At 38.8% G+C, this 23,258-nt stretch overlaps 1 protein-coding gene across 1 annotated transcript in view; it reads right to left on the bottom strand.

Moving 5' to 3' along the window:
* The window catches only part of adam19a (ADAM metallopeptidase domain 19a), a 178,130-nt gene that overhangs the window by 51,148 nt on the left and 103,724 nt on the right, over positions 1–23,258 (bottom strand). The window contains exons 5-9 of the mRNA XM_026333492.1: positions 18,638–18,714; positions 8,983–9,166; positions 3,929–3,994; positions 3,211–3,282; positions 2,712–2,878 (exon numbers count right to left, since the gene is read on the bottom strand). Of these exons, the coding sequence (XP_026189277.1) occupies positions 2,712–2,878; positions 3,211–3,282; positions 3,929–3,994; positions 8,983–9,166; positions 18,638–18,714 (566 nt within the window). The remainder of the gene's footprint in view (positions 1–2,711; positions 2,879–3,210; positions 3,283–3,928; positions 3,995–8,982; positions 9,167–18,637; positions 18,715–23,258) is intronic.

Below are 23,258 nucleotides of genomic sequence, written 5' to 3'. Positions count from 1 at the left end.
CTTCTACTACAGTAGCTCTTGAATCATCTGTAGGACCTCAGTTATGTTTAGACTGCTTCTCTCCCATAGATCTCTGAATTTACATCAGTAGTTGCTTCATCGAAATCATCAACGTGTCTCTTGGACCCCATCCCGACTAGACTGCTTAAAGGCACCCTGCCATTAATGAACTCATCTTTATTGGACTTGGTAAATTTATCTCTAGTATCAGGCTACGTACCACAGGCCTTTAAGACTGCAGTAATCAAACCTTTACTCAAAAAGCCTAGTCTTGATCCAGGAGTCTTGGCTAATTATAGACCAATATCCAACCTGCCATTTATTTCTAAAATCCTAGAAAAAGCTGTTGCTAAGCAGCTATCAGACCACTTACACAGGAATGAACTATTTGAAGATTTTTAATCAGGACTTAGAGCACATCATAGTACAGAAACAGCACTGTTGAAAGTTACCAACGATCTTCTCTTAGCCTCAGATAATGGACTTGTTTCAATACTTGTCCTCCTAGACCTTAGTGCAGCATTCGACACCATTGACCACAACATCTTATTACAGAGACTGGAGCATGTGATTGGTATCAGAGGAACAGCGTTAAAATGGTTCCAATCCTATTTATCGGACAGATTCCAGTTTGTTCATGTCCATGATGAACCTTCCACACGAACAAAAGTTAGTTATGGAGTTCCACAAGGCTCCGTGCTAGGACCGATTCTGTTCACCCTGTACATGCTTCCTTTAGGATATGTCATTAGGAAGCACTCTATTAATTACCACTGCTATGCAGATGACACTCAGTTATATCTATCTATTAAACCTGTTAACACAAACCAGTTAACCAGACTTCAAGCCTGTCTAACTGACATAAAGGCCTGGATGACCAGTAACTTTTTACTTTTAAACTCGGAGAAAACAGAAGTCATTATATTTGGGCCAAAAAATCTCAGAAATAACTTTTCTCAAATTATAGCTACTCTAGATGGATTAACCCTGGCCTCTAGCACTACTGTAAAAAACCTTGGGAGTTATTTTTGACCAGGACATGTCCTTTAACTCACACATAAAACAAATCTCTAGAACTGCATTCTTTCACCTGCGCAACATTTCCAAAATTAGGAACATCCTGTCTCAAAATGATGCAGAAAAACTAGTCTATGCATTTGTTACCTCAAGGCTAGATTACTGTAACTCATCACTATCTGGATGTCCCAATATCTCCATAAAAAGCCTCCAATTAATCCAGAATGCCGCAGCCAGAGTCCTGACAGGAACTAGCAAGAGAGATCATATTTCTCCTATATTGGCTTCTCTTCATTGGCTCCCTGTAAAATATAGAATAGAATTTAAAATCCTTCTTCTCACATACAAATCCCTTCATAATCAAGCTCCTTCATACCTCAAAGACCTCATAGTACCATATTATCCCAATAGACCACTTCGCTCTCAGAGTGCAGGTCTACTTGTGGTTCCCAGAGTTTCCAAAAGCAGAATGGGAGGCAGAGCCTTTAGTTATCAAGCTCCTCTCCTATGGAACCAGCTCCAAGCCTGGGTTCAGGAGGCAGACACTCTCTATACTTTTAAGGCTAGACTTAAAACCTTCCTCTTTGACAAAGCATATAGTTAGGGCTGGCTTCAGGCAACCCTGAACCATCCGTTAGTTATGCTGCTTTAGGTTTAGGCCTAGACTGCCCGAGGACCATTGGTGCACTGAGCTTCCCTACCCTAACCCCCCCCTTCCCTTCCCCTCCCCTCTCTTCTCTCCTCCCACCTCATGTATATTCCACCATTGAATGTTACTAACCTTGTGCTCTCTCTCTCCCCTAGGTTGTGCTCTCTCCCTCTCTCTCTGTTCTTTCTGTACCTTCTGCAGGTGTCCCTGGTCCTGGAGCTGTATATTGCTGATGTGCAGTTACTGGTCCCACCAACCTGCAGTGTCTATTTGTTGTTGCTGTTCTTTTCTCTCTGCTGTATCCACTCACCCCAACCGGTCGAGGCAGATGGCCGCCCAAACTGAGCCCGGTTCTGCTGGAGGTTTTTTTCTTCCGTTAAAGGGAGTTTTTTCCTCTCCACTGTCGCCAAGTGCTTGCTCATAAGGGAATTGTTGGGTTTTTAGTTTTAGTTTTTGTAAAGTGCCTTGAGATGATTTGTATTGTGATTTGGCGCTATACAAATAAAACTGAATTGAATTGAATTGAATTGATTAGTTCTATCAGATGGAATAGTCAGTAGAAGAATAATGGGTCAATAACGGTGGTGATGAATGAAACCTGTCAGGTGCGAATAAAGCTTTGCAGTTTCAGTTGGATGTGGTGTTTAATGTCACATGATCAAGTAAGACACACCAATGGTCATTTTCCCAGCTGATTTTATGTTCTGTGGGCCACTGTGCTGACTGGTTGTGGTGAATTGTCTTTGCAATGAGATTCTCATTGGTTCCTCCACCAACAGCAGTAACCATGTAAACAGAGTTCTTACTTGTCAACACAGCAATGCTGTTTCATAATTTACTAACATTAGCCACCATAAACCTCTGGTCATAGCACGCATGACTAAGGCAATACAAGGGCATGTTGAAATAAGTGAGGTAAGTGAGGTTTAATCGATCTCTATCCCATCCATGCAATCAGACGTTTAGAATCTTCTGCAATTGTGCGCTTAACGGCTTTGTGATCACTTGGGTAAATCATTTGTGGGTGTGTGTATCTATTGCTCACGTGAGCAGCTGGGCATTGTCATGTTTCTTGCGAGATTTCAGCTTCTGTCTCCACTGAAGGAAAGACCAGAGGGTAGCATTCGGCTCCTCTGTGATGATACACTGATCCCTGTCAGTCCAAACCTCCAGTCCAATCAGAGGCACGCGGATGTTCAGAGCCCTGTAGAACTGAACACACAAAAGACAAAATGTGCATGCACATACAACTGATTCACCAGTTTTTGTAACACATTTCAAATATCCCCTACAGGGTTGTTGAAGGACACTTCAGCTTTAATCAATATGAAATCCTGATGAAGCATATGACAAATATTTGTGTACACTGCCCCTTCACTACTAATTTATTTGGAATATTTAAGACAACAAGCTTCAAATTACATTATTAATAGGTTACTCCAAGATATAGGATTACTGCACAACAATGTCTTTTAGCTTACTGAATGGAGCTGTTTGTTTTCTGGAGTACTGCAGTCAGCAGTGGGAGAGCCCATCAGCCTTACCTTATCCACGTAATTGGCAATTTCCATTATCCTGGTCTTGGTTTTTTCATAGTCCTTATTCTGCCGTTTGAACTGCAAGAAACAGTAGATGGGAGGTTATTATTGGCATAAACAAGGTTTGTGGTCAGAAAAATAAATAAAATGTTGGAGATAATCCTTTCTAAAATTCCCTGTGGAGTATAATGACTCATGAAAACACGCTATAACCTGACCAGTCCTGCTTTACTACTTCTACCATGGTCACTCATCATAATTACACGAATTACAGATAAAAAGTCTAGACTCTTCTTATTGGTCACCACGTGCTGTTACCATGACATTAAACTAGAAGAAAGAAGCTTAAACTGACTTGTATGAAGATTTAGCATCTCATCACTGCAGCTTGGTGCCTTCTCAAAAACCCTTCTACCTTTAAATTCCACCTAAATACGCTCCCTCATTAAGCAAACAAATCCTTTTGACTTGTCTCCACATGCTGCTGGCTCGCCGTGATTATTATATGAGCTCAGACCTCTCAGTTTAAAAGCGTTCCATTAGCTGGAATGAGATAATTGTTTATGATGTGGACCCTGTTTCCATCCTCGTGTGTCATCTGATGGCTATCTGACATCAGTGCATTAATGTGGCGCATACATGGATGTACTGTACACAAGAATATTTTGCTGTGGGATGGGGTGGTGGCTGGTGGACAGTTACTGAAGAAGTGCTGTCAGCTTACCAGTGTGTTGTCAGCCACAATGTACAACTCCATGTATTTGGTTGTACCCCAGGTGTTCCTTTTAATCTGACACAGCACAAAGGTAAAGACAAAGACAAAAAGGGAATATAGTCATCAATAGGTCCAGAATTGTTACTGGTTTGCTAAACACTATTACAGTCACAAGTGTAGACAAACACATATGCTTAAGTTATTTACACTTTCATGTCTTTAATGAACACAGTTATTTAACATTCATGGTGCTGGTAAAAGTGAGCAAGTCCTATGATCTAATAACTGGTTAACTGGTTTCTAGGAATCGTTACTCTGCACTACCTGTTATCGTAGCGGTAGCAAGCTAAATGGCTTTTTAGACTATTTCTTGCATATGAGCTATCTCCTTTACCTTGATAATTGTGGATAAATTCTTCATGACAAGACAAAAGACAAGATAAAAGGCAAAAATTAAAATAAAAGACCAAATAGTATAGAAAATTTACTTTAAAGGAGAATGAGTGCAGATAAAGTACTTTCAGTTGTCATATGCAGAGGTAAAAAGAAAAGTCTTCAGCTAAACATTGTCAGAGTTGAGGCTTGTCTAACATCATCAGGAAGATTATTTCAGATTTTAGCTGCATAAAACTGAAACACTATTGATGTTCTCAGAGTCTAGGATGGTTCATATAGCACCAACATGTCAGAGATGTAATGTGGTGCTGAGCCATGAAAAGACTTATACACAAGCAGCACTGTTTTAAAGTCTGTTTTCTGAGCAACAGGAAGCCAGTGCAGAGATCTGAGAACAAGAGTACTGTGGTTGTACTTCCTGGTTCGGGTCAGGACCCGAGCAGCAGTGTTCTCAATGTACTGCAGCTGCCTTACAGTTTTGAGAGCCCCGTGAGTAGATCATTAAACTAATTACGGAAGAATTTGTAGCCTTTGTCCAGCCACTTGGTGGGTGAATTTGCAGTAGTAATTGGCATCACATCTGCGAACGTGAAATTTGTTAAGAGATGCAAAACTCACGCTCCATTTTGCCTTGGACCAGCGCAAACTGGATATTGGTTTATCCGTTATTTACATATTTCAGATTTTTGTGAAAAAAGGTCAGTTTTGGATTAGAAGGACTCCAACATGGTGTTGAGGCTGAAATGCTCCAAAGTTTGGTTGTATTTTACTAGAAAACACAACACTAGGGCCACTTGTAACACGTGTGGAAATTACGACAAAAGGGCAAAATGCCTCCAACAAGCATAAACATTTAGCCACACAGTATGAAATGAATTTGCACAAATGTAATGTGTTCGAAGTAATCTAATCGATAAGGAATAAATTCTTATTAATTCCCATCCCTAGTGAATGCTCACTGAGCTCATTCCACAGCTGCTCTGTTGGGTAAGGTCTGGGCTCTCACTTGACACCTCCAAAAGGTGAATTTTCTTTATTGTAGTAAGTCTGTAATAGATTTATTTTGATGCTTGTTGTCCTGCTGCATCACAGAGCTTCAGCTGGGATGTTGGGATTTTGTTTTACGTCATACATAGTGGTGACCTGTGTTCCCAAACAATCCAGTCTTAATTTCATCAGTCCAGTGGTAATTTAGAGTGTTTGTTGATGGACAAGCTGCATTTACTTAGGTTTGTGAAGCATATTGCAGTGCAAGTCCTGCGACTCAGGAGACATGCAGTATAATGTAATTCAATCAATATAATATAATTGGATATAAACAAAGAAAAAACAATAAAACAAAAAAACTAGAAATGACAAAAAGCATAACAGTATAATTTAATTTTTGTTGTTATAGTTAATTAACTGTTATATATATTTATTATTTATGTGTTTTCAGTCTCCCATGGACTTCACACTGCAGATGTTTTTCCACACTGACAAAAATACAATTCAGAGAGAAATTCTAAGACTGCAAAACAAAACAAAACACACCTCTACACCTCAGCAGAATCTCAGGGGTAAAAAACAGTCTCCCAGCTATCCATGCTGTTGTGTTTACAAAGCTTGACAATGCTTTATGTCTCTCCATCATTAGGTCTCCACCCTTCTAATACCTGATTACAGCCATTACGGTAAGGCTCCGGTGTAATTAAATCTCATTGATTTACATGCAAGGAACTGCTATCGTTACTCTTTCTGGACTAAGCACAAATACTGTGGATTGGCTGGGAATCTGTGCAATTGTGATGGCAGCCTATGGAGCTTGGCAGGCACACACGCACGCACACACACATACACACACACAGAAACACAGTAATATATTTACATATTGCATTGTTTATTTGAGAGGCAAGTAGTGGCAAAAGCCTTAGGACTCAGTCAGGGGTCTGCTGTGGCATTTCTGCATAACAACCCAGGATTAATAGGTGGCTGTGGAGGGAACTGAGAGAGCCAAGGGGTGTGGTACAGAAGGGAGGAAGATAAAGAAACAGGGGATAAGGATGATACCTTGGTGGAGTGCTCAACAGCTTTAAAATAAGGAGCGGAGGAAGATGAAAACAGTTTAAAGTTGACTGAGGAAAATGATAGGAAAATGACAAATACGGGAATACATACAGCATGAGAAGAAATACAAACTAAATATAATGACTTTGTCCCAGCAGTGGGAGACAGATGAAGGCAGAAACACCAATTTAGACATTGTTCTATCATCTATAAATGCAGATGAGCAAACTAGACTTGTGTTGAGTTTCTTTTCTCTATAAAGGCATTAATATTTCAACTTATAGTGTTGGCCTAAGCCAACATGAAAAGCTTTGTGAAAAGTCATAATTCTCTTCATTTCCATTCATCCTGCACCCTACAATGGCATAAACCTATTCAATATTAAAACTAACCAGAAGACACATGACTTAGTCATCACAATTGAGGCAGTAAATATGACATAACGTTTGTCTCTTTCAATGAACTCACTATGAACATGATTTTCTTTGTAACACAATGCATGAATGGTCCCACTGAAAGGGTCTGATGTCTTGTAAAACAGACTGGACTCTGGGCTTTACAGTAGGTACTGATCAACTCATGTAAATGGTGTTACTGACATGTAACTATAGATGGTCTGATAAGGTTTGGTGACTGACATAGTTAATCTCTGCCAAAGCCTGGCTGCAAGTGATGATGAGGAGCGCATTCATCTGTTTCACAGGATAAAATGTGTGGATGTTCGTGTGGAGTGCAGTGGACACACTGAATCCTGGAGACTGGATGATGACATTTGAATGGTTGGGGGCAGCACGGTGGCTTGGTGCAAGAAGCAGCAAGGAGGATCCTGGTTTGAAACGAAGCAGGGGCCTTTCTGTGTGGAGTTTGCATGTTCTCCCTGTGTTTGTGTGGGTTTTCTCCAGGTACTCTGGTTTCCTCCCACAGTCCAAAAACATGTATGTCAGGTTGATTGGTGACTCTAAATTGCCCATAGGAGTGAGTGTGAGTGTGTGAGGTTGTTTGTCTCTATGTGGCCCTGTGATGGACTGGTGACCTGTCCAGACCTGGTGACCTGCCTTTCACCCAAAGAGAGCTGGGATAGGCTCCAGCAGGTCCCCATGACTCTGGATGGGAATAAGCGGATATAGATAATGGCTGGATGGATTTGAATGGTTGACTTATTCTAGTTGTTTTCCCTGCCTTGCAGGTTTTGATCTGTTCAGGTTTTGTTTTGTTTTCTTTATTTTGTTGCATGGATAAACAACAAATTCCAAGAGCTCTGGTTGGGTAGAGTGAGACAAAATAATTTTAAAAAAACAAATACCATATTTATTAACACATTGGTTGGCTTTGCAAGCAACATAATAGAAACAGTATTGTTCAATTCACAGAACTCAGGAAGTTTATTGTTACATCCTTAAGCGGTCCACTAAGGCAACTAATGTTCACTAACCATGTCAAACTTTTACTTGTGCTACTTGTATACCACTATGTTGTAGCATTTATCATCCTGCCTTTGCTACTTACAGCTGAAATACCTTTATAGTGTACGGATCAGTGAGTGTTGCATTGTAGAAATGGTGAGATCTAAGCCTGCAGCACAAAGTTTACCAAAAGATTGAGCTCACTACAGTAACTTGTTCAAATGACTTGTCCATTATCAATATTATGCTGCATCAGTGTCCAAAGGTTTTGGTGATACAAACTGTTTTTTTATGGTCTTTTCTGTTGACTGTACCTGGTGCTGGTATTTGGCACTGGTTCATGATATGATTGTTTGCGATATTGTTTGGATGGTTCTGCTCTGGGCTCTGTGCATGAGTTAATGTTATCATATAAGAGCACCCATCAACACAAATGCAAACTACATAGGTTTTCAAAACTATTACCAAAACTGCAGACTTGAAATCTGACTTGGACTTGCCCCATGAAGACTTGGAACTTGAAACTGCTATTTAAAGACTTGGGACATAGACTTACCCTTTTAGAATTAACCTTCACATTTAAAGGCCTCAGAAATAGGCCATCACAAGACAGAAAAACCCCCTTTACTGAAAGTCAGACTAATGAAAGATCTGATGAGGTAACAACCCCCTTAAGGCACAGTGAAGCAGGTTTCATTAAAGATTTTTTAAACTGACATTCCTGATGTTAACTACAATCCTCCTAGGAGCCCACTCTGCTTAGGTGTCTGATATGTCAGGAGTCTGATGGTCTGAAACATAATTAGCAAATTAGCCTTGTTCGACAAAAATTAGAAAGAGGACAGTGATGTTGATTTCCTTTGCATTTAAGTGGCATCAAAAAAACTTTGAGGTTAGTGCAAGTATGTCTGCCTGAAGTGGGGGGTAAGTCACTTTTTATTTTTGCTGTAGTATGGCAGTAAACATAATTTTCAGATGTTTTTGAAACAGACCAGTATTTTGTGAAACACACTCATTTGTCTTTGGACACACACCCTTATGAAATTGTTATTGATTTTCTCATCTGTACCTGGGCAAGACAGAAAACAAATGTGGAGAACTATTCCTTTAAAGGTATTGTAGAAGTCAGAACTTATTAATTATTTTTTCATTATATCTGGAAAGAAAACTACTGTACTAAAGTCTACTAAAGACCAATTTGGTTTCTGGAAGACTCACCCTTGAATGCAATGGTCTGAGCATATTAGAGATGTAGTTGTGGTTTGTAGTATGATGGCTGTGGGTACAGTTTCCTCCTTTAATTGGCAGTTCCTCAGCATTCAGGAGTGCATGGTGAAGAGGATCCACACCACTGATTGGCTCCAGGTAAAAGGTGTCACTAGAATTCAAGGATATCAGGCCCCTGTGGGAAGAAAGAAAGACAGGAAAGGAAAAAGTAATATTGGTGAGCTTGTTGAAGATAACAGGATAGTATAAAATAGGATAATGTGGTTTACTTTGTAAGTTCAAGAGGTAAGAAAAAGACAGTCTAAAGCATTACATAACACTACATACTTTTAGTATGTCCGTGTTGCAATATGAAAGATGTTACTTATAGCAACAAGTCAAGAAAAAATGTATTCAACAGTTCCCATTATAGAACACTGCAGCCTCTTTCAGCTCATTATTTTGGTAGCAAACAAAGCAACCAAAAGCAAGCAGGCACAGGGGAAGGCTAGTTTGTGAGTATATTGGAGCATTTAGCAGCTAAAGAGTATTTTTCTCAGCAGAAACAAACATAGATAATAAGATTTCCAAAAATACCTGTAATTTCAGGGGAAATTGAGGTATATTCCATTATCCTGATAATTAAGGCACAGGGGTTTCTGACACCGTGGCCACCACTTGACAGAATTACAGAATTGAGACAACTGCTCCCTATATCTCTTATAAATGTCTTCAATGTGAAACAAATATCTGTTGCCTGATTGTCTGAGTCTTAGGACTGACAAAAACTATTAATAGTGCAAATGAAAATGAAAAGGTTAATCTTACTGGAATTGTTATTGTTGGCTGTTGTTTTCTCTGTTGTGTTTTGGAGAGACAGTCCTTATAATGTTTTTGGGGATATAAACAGATGCTGCAGAGCTGTGGGCAATAACAACAGCCATATATTTTAGCCTATATTTATTTAGATTTTGGCAATTTATCATCATTTGCCAAATTAGCAGTTCCCAATTGCTGGGTATCATGGGTATGGAGATAATTATCACTGAATTACTTTGATAATGAAGGAAACCTGAAAACATGAGCATTCTGGACTAATAATATAATTAAGTTAATTAATAGCTAATAAGAAAAATATTTTTCTTTAATTTCTCAGCAGATTTTTGGAGGTTTATTCACAATGGACATCAGAGATAATGATATCCTCAGAAATGTGTCACAGTGAATCTAAAAACATGGTTACCATGTGTTTGTGCTCTGATCTGAGTTTTGATGTTTGTGTTAATGTTCCATGTTAATTGCCACAATCAGGAGCTACAGGTTTTAAAGTACCTTAATTGCTGCTCCTGGATCTGTTGACAAGCACTCAAGTCAGCAGGTCAAATTACAATAACAAATGTCTTGTTTTTAGAACACCAGCATGAACCTTTCTTTTTCGCCTCACAAAGTACATTTCCCTAAGCACCTACCCTTCACAGATTGAAGACCTCTGAGACAATGGACTACATACACATACATATAATACTAGGTAGAAATGGTGTCTTTTGAATCAGGTTTTCTTTGTGCTAAAAAAGAAAACTGAAAAAAACTCTATGACCTATCCAGGAGGATGGCTAAAATATGACACAATAATGTGCATATAATATCATACAGTCATTTATGCATTCTAAAAGCCACTATGGTGAACAGTGCACCCTTAAAACTTGCCCCAGACAACACACTACAGTAAAAAAAAAAGGCAATTTAAAGCAAAAAGAGTTATTCTGCAACAGTGACTGTCTGGGGGAACATCCAGGCATGAATCGAGAAATTAGTTTATTGTGTGAGTGTGTGTGTGATAGAGCCTGAGGAAGAAATGGAGCCATGTTTCAACCATACAGACTCTCAGACACACATTTGTACTTTATGCTTCTGAAGATTTTCTATTAACTACTAAAACTCTTCTTTACTAAAATCTCATCCAGCAGATTGTCTCTATAGCTGATCACTGACAGGTACCTTTACTTCTGACCCACAAGCTTTTTTTTATTCATAAGCTGTCCTGTCCAGCTGCTTGGCATACAGTATGAGGATCTGAATGCGTTGTTGAGCCAACAGAGTTGCTTTTCCAAGAGGTGTTGAACCAAATCCTTTTGTTGAATAGATCTTGTTTATTTTAATGATGCCAGCCAAAGGACAAGTCAGGGGGGTGAGGGGACAGAAGGGATAGGGATAAAGAAAGAGTAGATGCAGAAGAAAGAAAAAGACATAATAGAAAACAACCTTAACTTTATTAAAAAAATACTTTGTAAAGATAACTATTCTTACTTTTACTTCTAACTCCTTCAGCCTAAACCTTAACTCAAAAACTGCACAAAATCACCTAATCCTGACCTTATAAGAAAGGAAGCAATATTTAGCTATGACCTGTGTACATTTATCATTTTAAAAACCAACCCTTACTCCATTTTAAGAACACTGTTCAATTATAAAAAATCCCTGAATAGGCCCTGAAAATAATGACTCATGCATGCTCTTCTTTCTGTGGTTCAGTATGCATTTGAGTTTTTAAAAAATGTTTTATCTTGCCTGTGAACATTTTGTCAGGCTTTCTATTTAATCTACAGCAGACATTAAGGGAATCAAATTGCTTTTTGTGAAAGGAGTTGTCGTGACGATTATTTTTCATCTTTCACCTGACCATATGTGCACTGAGTTGAGCTTTTGAGAAAATCCACTAGGTTTAGTCTCTTTCTTAAATAATTATGTGTCCAAGGCCGTTTAACAATTTACCCTAATACCACATAAGTCATCCTGAGTGAATACAAAAGACTGCGGCAGGGAAAATGACCTGGGAACTGTGGGGCAGGAAAAAATATGAAATTACACAGGACTGCTGAAGGAATGCAGATAAGAGAAGATCAGTACTGAAACGTGCACAAAAAGTTATGTACTGGCAATTTGTGCAATCTTGAGATTTCTCTTTTGCATAATCATCAGTTCCCTTTGAATACAGTAGGGGCATGCAGTTCAGCCATTGCAAAGAAATGCCTCAAAACCACAAGAAAACTTCATACAGCCCTGCAGCTGGACTACAATTAAAAGTCTCATCAAAATACTTTTATGTACACATCCGATGTAAATACCAGGACCAAAAATTGGTTGTTTTATCAATATCTCAATCTGGGACATTATAACATCATGTTTATATACTGAGAATATTGGGGACCAACAGAGAAGTCACTGTTGCTTTGTGTCAGATGTTTATGATACGCCGATTATTCAAAGTGACCCCTGACAGTTCACTTTCATTATGGCTTCCCTACTGAATCTTTGTTTTTATTTTTCTGCTATTTCTAATATTTCTTACCTGCCATGTCTCCCTGAAATGATATTTTCTGTCCAGCTGCTATTATTCTACATCCTAAAAAACAGAAACTCTGTTAAAGTCTCCTCTCAGACCAAGGCCCTTCTTTCCCAGTTACTTGATTTGGTCCAACAGCTGACTACTGTTGAAGTCACTGTGCTCCTGGGAACACACTAAGTTCATAGTTTGGCTTTTGTCCTGTAAGTCTACAAGCATTTAAAAAACATTAAGGCAAACAGTCTGCACATGACCATAATTTGTGCCAAAGCAAACACTCAAAATATATCTGTAAATGAAATACATGTTTTTTGTGGGAAAAAAATGGAAAAATGCGTGAACTCAGTTTGTCAGAAGAATTTGTATTGGTCAGTTCACATTTGGAGAGGTCTGGACATTTAGAAAGCATTTACATTCTGCTGGCATACAGATCTCTATTCTCCCCCATGTCTGCTCAGTTCCTATCAAAGCTGCTGTCAACACGTAGTATCTGGCTGCCTTCCCAGATCAGAACAGAGGGACTGAGGAGTGCCAGTGGAAATGTCAGCACTGAACTAGTCACTACCAGACAGAAAAATTTAAAGATTTTCTAACAAATGGATGAAAAACTTGCTTAAACTCTTATCCAGTCAGATTTACTGAACATGCTTTTGAATTAATCCCTAGTAAAGCCTCACTGAGCTGTAACTTGATGTGTCTTTTATTGGATCAATTTCATGAATATATTTTTGGGACACACATCCTGAGGATATGCAGCGTCATGGCCATTAGAGAGCTTCAACATAAGTCTGCAATATTCATGGTATTCCACACTGAAATCTGTCTGAGGCTATGAACATTTAAAACTACTGCATGGATCCTCAAAGAGGATCAAATTAGTCATTTTTATGAATAAAGAAGGAAAATGTTCTGACAGAGCAAGCTAAACTTTCTGTTTAGATAAAACTGTCTATGTGTTAATGGCAAATTCCAGGTTCAGTGGCAAATATTAAATATTTAAATATTAAAAATATTTTGCTAGCATAGCTAGCTCTACTTTACAAAGACTTTGTAATCTGAACACATATGAAGGTGTGCACATGAAAGAAAACAGCAGTTTTGAGCCTTTCCTCCGCTTCAAAAGTGCATTTTCAGATTTGTATTAATCTTAATGGCGAAATAATGGAAAATGGAGAAGACACTGTCCTATTTGTTCAGCCTCTCAATGGCAGAAGAAAGATTAGGAAAGATGAGAAAGACAAGAAAAACAACACTGCTCCAATGGCGTTCCTACAATTTGTGACTGAGCAGATGGGAGCCAAGTCTTGTGGCTCCTGAAATTTTCCCTCTTTTTTTAATATATTGTTGACAACTACTGTATTATTCTGCTGCTTAATCACTTATGGATATTACTGTGGGGAGAAGAATCTACACAAGAGTGTCATGAGGTGGCTGGGCGCCTCATTTCCCCTTTCCCTTTTGTTTCTATTTTCCCTTTTTTCCTCCCGTGGCTTGTCATTTTCGTCTGTCAAAATTGTTCACAGGTGCACGAGGTGAGATGGCACACCCCCAGGTTACAACCTTCACCATAAAAGCTCCGGACTTCCGCATTCAGATTGCCAGTTCGTCAGTTTACCTACACGGTAGTGCCTCACTTTGGCTCTCTACAAGTAAGATTAGCTTTTTCTCTAACTCGGGAATATTTCTCCACAGGTCGCCTCCCTCGCCTCTGCCACCTGTGCTCCTTCATACTTTGGAATACCGCTCATCGACAGTGTCGCTGCTGGGTTTCTTCCCAGTGATCCAGTCCACGTTCCAGCCCCACTGCTCGAGAGACCACCTCGCTGCTGGAATTAGACGCCACTCGTCTCATTCTGCACAACTTATAATAAACTTTAATTTGTCTGCACACACAGCGTAACAAAGAGATGACCTTCTTTTACTACAATGGAGTAAATCTAGAGTATATCACCCTATTCCAGCTGAACTGATGAGGTCTCTTCGTGGATGCCAAGCTGGTGCTAAACTAGAGGCTTGGAGATGGAAATACAAACCTTTCCTACGATCCATTATCATGGGGAATGACAACTCTACTACTGAACAGAAATGAGGAGCTGGAGGCACTTGTTAAAACCCAGAGAGCATATTGTGAGTGTAGTCTGATAGCGTTTTACTGAGACCTGGTTGAATCAAAACACTGAAGACTCCTAGGGCTTTTTTCACATCAGGCAGGGGAGGAGGTATGGCGGTTGTTTATGAGGAGGATTCTAAATGTAAGCAGTTTTTGAAATTGGTTGGTCTAATCCCGTGTTGTGTGCTGTTATTTATTGGCTGCCCAGATGTAATGAGGATTTTATTAATGACTTCTCTGACTTTTTGACTGGGATTATGCTAAACTATGACCGTGTCCTCATTCTTGAAGATTGTAATATTCATATGTGACACCCTGAGAAACCCTTGGTAAAGGACTTTTTTAACATTGTTGACATTTTTGACTCATTGTTTGGTGCAGTCTGTTACTGGCCCCACTCACGAACAAGGCCATACATTGGACTTTGTTCTTTCATTTGGCCTGCCCGTGCTTAACTTGGAGATCGGTGAGCCTGGGTTTTCCAATCATATGCCTGTTCTGTTTGAGGTGGGCTTTTCTTTCCTTTTCCTTTTCCACCACTAAAATCCCTGCCCCTGCTCAGCACCGTCTGGCTTTTAACTCTTCTTCTGCTGGTCGCTTCTCTACTGCCTTTGAGTGCCTTGATCCTCCACCTGCCTCCATCTCTGGACACACAAAGGATGTCTGTCATGGATTCAGTGGCTCCATTAATAACCAAGCAGCCTAAAGTTTAAATCTGACCCCTGGTTCAATGATGGAACCCAGGCACTCAGGCAGAGCCGAACGTAGGTGGAAGAAGAAAAAACTCTTCAAATATGGAAAGACTGCTCGTGTAATTATCAGAATACAGAATACAGTTAAAGAGGCCAGAAGGCTACACTTTTCAAATATTATTTCTTCTGTCATAATTTACGTGTCCTTTTTAATGCTATTGATTCCATTCTTCATGCCCCACAGTCTACTTGTTTGGAGCTTCTTCTTAGTTGTGTAATAACTTTCACCAGTTTTTTGCGGACATGGCTGCCTCCATTATGTCTCTTATCTCACCGCCTGCCTCTGCTCTTTCTGTTTCTCTTCCCTGCTGTGCTAGTTTTGATCGCTTTCAACCAGTAACTATGTCACAGCTGGAAGATGTGGTTGGCCTTATTAATCCTTCAGGTTCCCCTCGCGATCCAACTCCCCCTCGGTTTTTTAAGGAACCTTTCCTTTAAATAGGTAAATTGGTCCTTAATATTATCAACAGTAGTCTAGTGTGGTTCACTCCGATTTCAAGCATGCAGTAGTGCAACCACTAATTAAGAAACCTGGCCTTGATCAATCTGTGCTGGCAAACGATAGACCTATCTCCAGGCTGTCCTTCTTTTCAAAGATTCTAGAAAAAAATGTGTATGCACAATTGAAATCTTTCTTGGATGATCATGACATCCTGGAGATTTTTCAGTCTTTTCTGTTTTAAAACACTTCATGGAACAGAATCAGCCTTTTACTGGGGTTTTTAATATTCTAATTGCTACTGATGCTGACGATTTTGTGGTCCTTATCCTTCTTGATTTTTCTGCTGCTTTTGACACAGTCAACCACCACATTTTAATTTCTCACCTGCATGATGTTGTGGGTATTTGTGGCCTTGCTTTAGATTGGTTCAGATCTTATTTGGCAGATTGAACCTTCTCTGTGAGCCCTGCTTGCTTTGACTCCCCCTCTGCTCCTCTGTCCCCTGGGGTTCCTCAGGGTTTGGTTTTGGGCCGTTGATTTTTTCTCTCTACTTACTCCCCCTGGGTTTCATCCTCAAATGCCATGATGTGTCTTTCCATTGCATCCAATAAAGGGATAATCCTCCAAAGGTAGTGGAGAATGGCCAAGCTAAGATCCTGTGGGACTTCCATATACAGATGGACAAACTGGTGATGGCTAACCAACCGGACATATTAGTGGTGGACAAACAGCAGAAAAAGGCCCTAGTGGCAGATGTAGCAATCCCAAGAGATAACAACATCAGAAAAAAGTAACATGAAAAGCTTGAGAAATACCAAGGCCTAAAGGAGGAGCTAGAAAAGATGTGGAAGCTGAAGGCAACAGTCGTCCCTGTGGTAATCGGCACCCTTGGGGATCTGACCCCCAAACTGGGGAGTGGCTCCAACAGATTACAGTTACAATTGCAATGTACAGTACTCCTATTATACAGTGGTGGAAGAAGTATTGAGATCCTATATTTAGAGTAAAAGTTAAAATACCACAGTAACCCACTGTTACAAGTAAAATTCTGTAAAAATCAAATTTAAGTAGCTTACCAAAATTAAAAGTACTGAATGGCACATTTCACATTAATGTATTTTATTTTATCACATATTTATTGATGCATTATTGCTTTACACACTGCAGGGTAGCTTGTGAATTTCCTACTGAGGCTCAATCGAGAAATCAATTCGATTGAAATAATCGAAATAATTATACTGCATTTTGTTTTATATATCTGACTGTAGAAAGTAATTAAAGTGATAAATAAATGTAGTTTAGTAGGTGTCTATGTTTTCCTCTGAAATGTAGTGAAGTCAAGTATGAAAGTACAAAATAGCCGAAAGTGGGAATACTCAAGTTCAGGTAGCTTAAAATGATACTGTAGCGTATTTAAGTAAATGTATTCAGGGGCCTATTTACTTTCCACTACTGTTATATTATAAACATGTGCAGTGTTGGACGGGCCTGCAGTCTTGCTTAGCTTTACTTCTTGTTGTTCTGTTGTGAAATTGGCCCTGGCTGTAAGTGTCATGTGGTGAGCCCGGCTTGCTGACTCTGTCAAAGCACTAGCATCTTTGCTAATATCACCAAAAATGGGCTTAGGATCAAAGTTGGTACTTCAACTTCGGTAGAAGGACAGCTCATCACTACAGTATGTACACACAGCTTTGGTTTTGTCCAAACTTCGTCTGCTGGGAGCTTTTTATAACAAAACTTGCCGTTCAGCACACCAGGGGAATGTCTCCTCATTTATCGTGTTATCTGCGTTTGACGCAGACGTGTTTTTATCACACACAGCCAGCTAACCACCAGTGCTGAGGTTACGTGAAGCAGTTGGAGTCAAACTTAAAAAATAAAAATGCATTAACATTTCTAGATTCATTGCATGCATTAACCCCATACTGCCCCAAATTCATTTGCAATGATATAAAAATTATGAATTTATGTTATTGATGAAATTATGAAAAATTATTTGTGTTTTTTAAATTATCTGAGGTTTTTTTTTTATCTTGGCTGCATCCAGACTGGAAGCAGTTTGAGGCAAATTCGCAACAATAGTCTACAGGGGGTTAACATATTAATGCTGACAGCAGTTAATTTATCCTAATGTTTCCCAATTGGTTTTCACATGTAAACAGGGACATTGATGCATATATTCTAGGATTGACAGAAAATAAGCCATGCAGGCATGACATACATGAAGCAGTCCAGAAAGCTGGCCAAAAAAGTAATCTCCCCAAATACTGTCTGTCAAAATGTGGTTAGCACAGGCAGAAAACATCCCAACACTGGAAAAGCTAACATATCTCAGGGTAAATCTGACAAATTCTGGCAGGTGTGGGCACCTCTGTGGAAATTTTGGAACAATCAAAGCCTTAAGAGGTTCACTCATTCATTCGAGTCAGAAACAGTTTTTACTTATCTGTTTCGCTCACTGCTTATTTTTCTTTTATGTATCTATTTATTTATTCTTTATTATTTGTGACCCACTTGTAATGTCATCTATTATATACCTTGCCCATCACCACCACAATATTGTTCTCCTACTGCACACCATGCACATGTATATTTGCATGTGAATCTTTGAGCCATATCTGTTATCGGTTTTGTTGGTGCTGTTCAGCCTAAATCTGTTTGAAAACCCATTAAAAAGAGAAAGAAAAATCAACTATATCCTGTCTTCCTTCTTTTACTCTTCAACCATCCATATGGTTCAGTTAATATAGCCTACTAACTACTTTAACCCTATGCTTCAGTTATGCAGTGGTTGAATATGGCCCTGATAACATGAGGACTAGTTTTGAATTTTGTAACAAACACAGGTAAACACTGAGGTTATACTTAGGCTAGGTTTACAAGGTGTATTTGTGTATTCAGGTGTTGCATTCATATTTATGATATAATCACACTAAGATTAACACTGCTGAATCTAAAACCAATAACATCATGAACACAAACAGACTGTATCAGGACTAAATCTTGAGCTGTTCACTGACCTGATTCCTGAGCAAGTGCTGAGAGCTACCCAGGACTCAGGATGTCCTCTTACGTGGCCATGGTAGAAGCAGTGATCCTGAAGGAGAAAACAACTGCAATCAATACTTTATAGTTCATCTGGAGGAAAGCTTTAGAGCTATGATAATGTTTATACCTCCAGTGCAGCCAACAATGAATTGATCTGGTGTATCATTTCTCTGATGTAAGTGTCCCTAAAACGATCTACATGTTCCTGACTGCAGCATGTCTATAGCTACTGATAAAAACACTACCTACTGTATCTGAGCACCAACTATTACAAATCAATAAATATGCAAAGCTCCTTAAAGTGCAATGTTGTATGAAGGTCAGAGCTTTGCTTTTTTCAACATCCTGATCTGAATATCAGACTGGCAATAAAAGAAGCTGAACTTAAAATCAGTCAGGCTGCTTGAGGATGTGATACGTGGAATCAAAGCTGCTCAGGTGGCTCTGGAGTGACTCACTGCTGAAGTCTGGTTATCACACACAGTTATTGTTTCCACACTGCTGTGATAAGTAACACTGACATGTTAACAGAATAAAAGACAACACTGTCTTTGCTTTGCCATGTTATAACACAAAGAAAAGTGCAAAACATACAGTACAATATTTTGAACTCTAGGAGTTTACTACATTATAGATACATACGATACATACATCCACAGTGTACTGCTCAGTACCAAGAGATTTGATGCCAAGGTTTCATTGCTTCAGCCTGTGTGTTTGTGGAGAATTTCAGAATATACAGATTAAAATCATGTTTTCCCTTTTCAATATATGTGACAGAAACAGCACTTTTTCACAACTGCTTATCAAAAACAGACCAAAATGTGTAATAAAAAAATTACACATTTTGAAACTGAAACTGGGAGGCAAAAATGATAAAGACACAGGCGATGAGTTATATTTGAAACGTTTCAGTTAAAAACTGACAACCTTACAGAAGACTTTGCATACTACAGTACTACATACTATTCAAAAGTACAAAAACTTTTTTTAACAGTTTCAGCTGAATCAAAGGTATCACACCTTTCATGGTTTATTAAAGCAACTCTGCCTATGGGTCTAAAGACCGACTGTTAATGTTGAAAAGAGGTTTATCATCACAAGGTTTAAATTATGCCTGCATGTCGATTTTTGACTATTCAAAAGTCTCTGTCAGCTCATCAGAGCGTGAAATTAGCTCTTTCATTTGAACAGCAGCAGCAGCGGTGAGTGCTCTTTTAGAGCCAATATGCAAATCAACTCTCCCTGCCAGCCCCCAGCAATTAGGCTTCTCAAATGTACAGCATGTAGTGTGCATGCAGCCCAAGAGATTAGCCTGTTAGGCCTTTTTTCAGGTGAGGAATGACCTGCAATTCATGATGATGTATTATGCACAAAACCTCTGCCACTTATGTGGCATGATCAAGCTTGATATACATGTCAAACATGTTTGTAGAACTTAATTTAACTCTGTAGGGTATAGACTTTTAATCTACTTTGTTCAAGCACATTGTAACAGTGATATTTGAAACTTGTCTGGCTGCCACAATATGCACCTTTGACTTGTATTTCTACATTTAGCCAATCGTGGTCAAAATGCACATAAGCACTCTTGCTCTAAAATGTCTTTTTTTAGACATTGTGAGTGGCTCTGTGAGTTATGGATTTTTTTTTTTTTTGTTTGTTTGTTTTTTGGGGGGAGATTTATGGACCTGCTAAGCTAAGCACGGTCAAACTGTCATAACAGGGGGTGGCTGGCCAAACACTGGAGGTGATCTGTTGATTCATGTCAGGGTTACTACCATTAAAGAAACAGCTGCTCATCTTCATCTGTGTTCTATGCGTTTTGATATTTTGGTTTCATGCCTTATCATTTGATTAAAATTACAGCCCGCATATATCATACTTACTTGCATGGAACAAGGGGCAAAAGCAGAAGGCAAGTTAAGTTTATTTATATAGCACAGTTCATACACAGAGTAATTGAAGGTGCTTTACAGAAATAAAAGACAAGTCAAAAATTAAAATAAAAGACCAAATAGTATAGAAAATTTACTTTAAAGGAGAATGAGTGCAGATAAAGTACTTTCAGTTGTCATATGCAGAGGTAAAAAGAAGTCTTCAGCTAAACATTGTCAGAGTTGAGGCTTGTCTAACATCATCAGGAAGATTATTTCAGATTTTAGCTGCATAAAACTGAAACACTATTGATGTTCTCAGAGTCTAGGATGGTTCATATAAGCACCAACATGTCAGAGATGTAATGTGGTGCTGTGCTATGAAAAGACTTATACACAAGCAGCACTGTTTTAAAGTCTGTTTTCTGAGCAACAGGAAGCCAGTGCAGAGATCTGAGAACAGGAGTACTGTGGTTGTACTTCCTGGTTCTGGTCAGGACCTGAGCAGCAGTGTTCTCAATGTACTGCAGCTGCCTAACAGCTCGTTTTGAGGCGCCCGTGAGCAGATCATTAAAGTGATCGAACCTGCTGAAGATAAATGCATGGATGAGCCTTTCCAAGTCTGATTTAGACATGATCCCTTTGACACTGGCAATGTTTTTAAGATGGTAATTTATTTAATGTGGCTGCTAAAATGCTCCAATAGTATGTTTTAAGTTTTTTGAAACATGGAAGACCTAAACACCAAACACCAGACAGAGTGACACAGTCATAAAGCAAGCATGCACTATCAGCATTTGTTGATGGAGAAAAATACACCTCAGAATGACCAGTTTACATTGGCGGGCAGGCTTTATGAATCACACTATATTTAAAAAAATCATCCAGATAATGTTCATGTCATACTGATCTCAAATACATTCATGTTGCAACACAGGTACTCTGTAACTAATGTTTCTTTTTGCTGATATCTCTGCACTTCTGTCTCCTCCTGCATTGTATCTCCTTCTCATCTAAAACTTGTGTCTTTGTGCATGCCTTTTGCAAGTTGTGACACCTCACTAACAACAATGGTGAGAAATGCAACACATCTCATGATGACTGAAAATTATTCATTGTAGAGACAGAAAGTATTATTTGTGACCAATTTACTTATTGTATTGAGAATACAACTTTACACTGCAGGAATTACAATCATTTGAAATGACTATAACACAATAAAGTTGGTTTATTTCTTCTGTGCATCTCCAGCACATAAGACTACAAATAATACTCAACCAAGAGCCATACATACAAAAGTAAAGTGACTAAGATGTTCCCACCTCTTTTAACCTTAAATAGGTGAAGAACAAAGGAAACAAAGGACCTTTAAAGATGCTGACTTTTAGTAAAATTATTCCAATATCTCAAAGAAAATCAGCATAACATTTGTTGAACTACTTGGTGGACTTATTGTGATTGTCAAGCCTTTCCATGCACATGTGCACAGCAGTTATAAAGAATGAAATTGTCTGGGCCAATATAATGTATCAGTTGATATCACAGAATGGCCAAGCTGAGTTTGGGATTATTAAAAACGATTTCAGCATTATATCGTCCATCTATTAAAAAGCACAGTCAAGACGATGTCTACACTGTAGAATATCTTGGTCCAATAGCTTTAAAAAGCAACTTGAAAGAACTTATATCAATATGTTTGATCTTTCTAAGCAGAAGAATTTGTCACAGAAGGTACTGTTTCACCAGTGCAGAGAGAAACACACTACTGACCACAATGGCAAAAAGAAAGCTCTGCAATGAGCATTTATTCAAATCAAGCAGCACACTATAACTATGAAGTGCTTAACATATGATAACAACTCATTACGTGCTGTTATTATACTTTGTTCTGTTCCAAACCTTTTTTAACAGGTGAATATGGTGAAACATGCAGAACTATGGTCATATATAATTTTTCTCCTGCCTTGACTAAAACATCTGGAGTACAGTGGCCATTGTCATTCAGCCTTTCTCTTTGATACTGGGCTCTTCAGTGCTGTCAGAGAACCTTCCAATCCATCAAACCAAGGGTGTACCACTGGGCAGATAGGATGGTAAAAAGGTTGTCCATCACGACATGCAAACTCGCACTTCAGAAGCAGAGTCTTTATCCCCAAAACGTAAAATGATAAATATCATTGTTCTATCATTGTTCAACTTTTATTTGTCTGAAATAGTTTCCAATCACTTAACAAAACAGAAGTGTGCATAATTGGATATGAAAGACTGCAACAAAATGACTACTGAGGAAAGATGATTCCTATATATGTAGACCGCTGAAGTTGATCAAAGAGCCAACCAGTGCCTTCAACCATCTCTGATCATCAAAACCTCTTGAGATATGGACTTGGCATGAACAAGATTATGACTAAACTTTACTGAAGAAATCTAGAAGCTGAGTCACGTCAACTAGACTTCTAGTAGTTAAGTCGAAATGTTTCACCACTCATCGGAGTAGCTTCATCAGTGAGACTGATGATTTCAACCTAACTACTAGAAAACCAGTTGCCATGACTCAGCTTTTAAATAACTTCACCTGTACAATTGAGAATCTTTACAGACATTGTTGATGAAAACCCACAGAGGTAATCAAGATCATCAAGACTTTTAGTTTTCTCAATATAAATAAAAACAAGAAAGAATGACCTCAGATATGTGGGTATTTATACACACACAC

This window comes from Mastacembelus armatus, chromosome 18, assembly GCF_900324485.2.
Source record: "Mastacembelus armatus chromosome 18, fMasArm1.2, whole genome shotgun sequence".
NCBI lineage: Eukaryota > Metazoa > Chordata > Actinopteri > Synbranchiformes > Mastacembelidae > Mastacembelus > Mastacembelus armatus.
The sequence above is the reverse complement of the archived record's forward strand: the minus strand, read 5'-3'. Positions and strand labels throughout refer to the sequence as shown.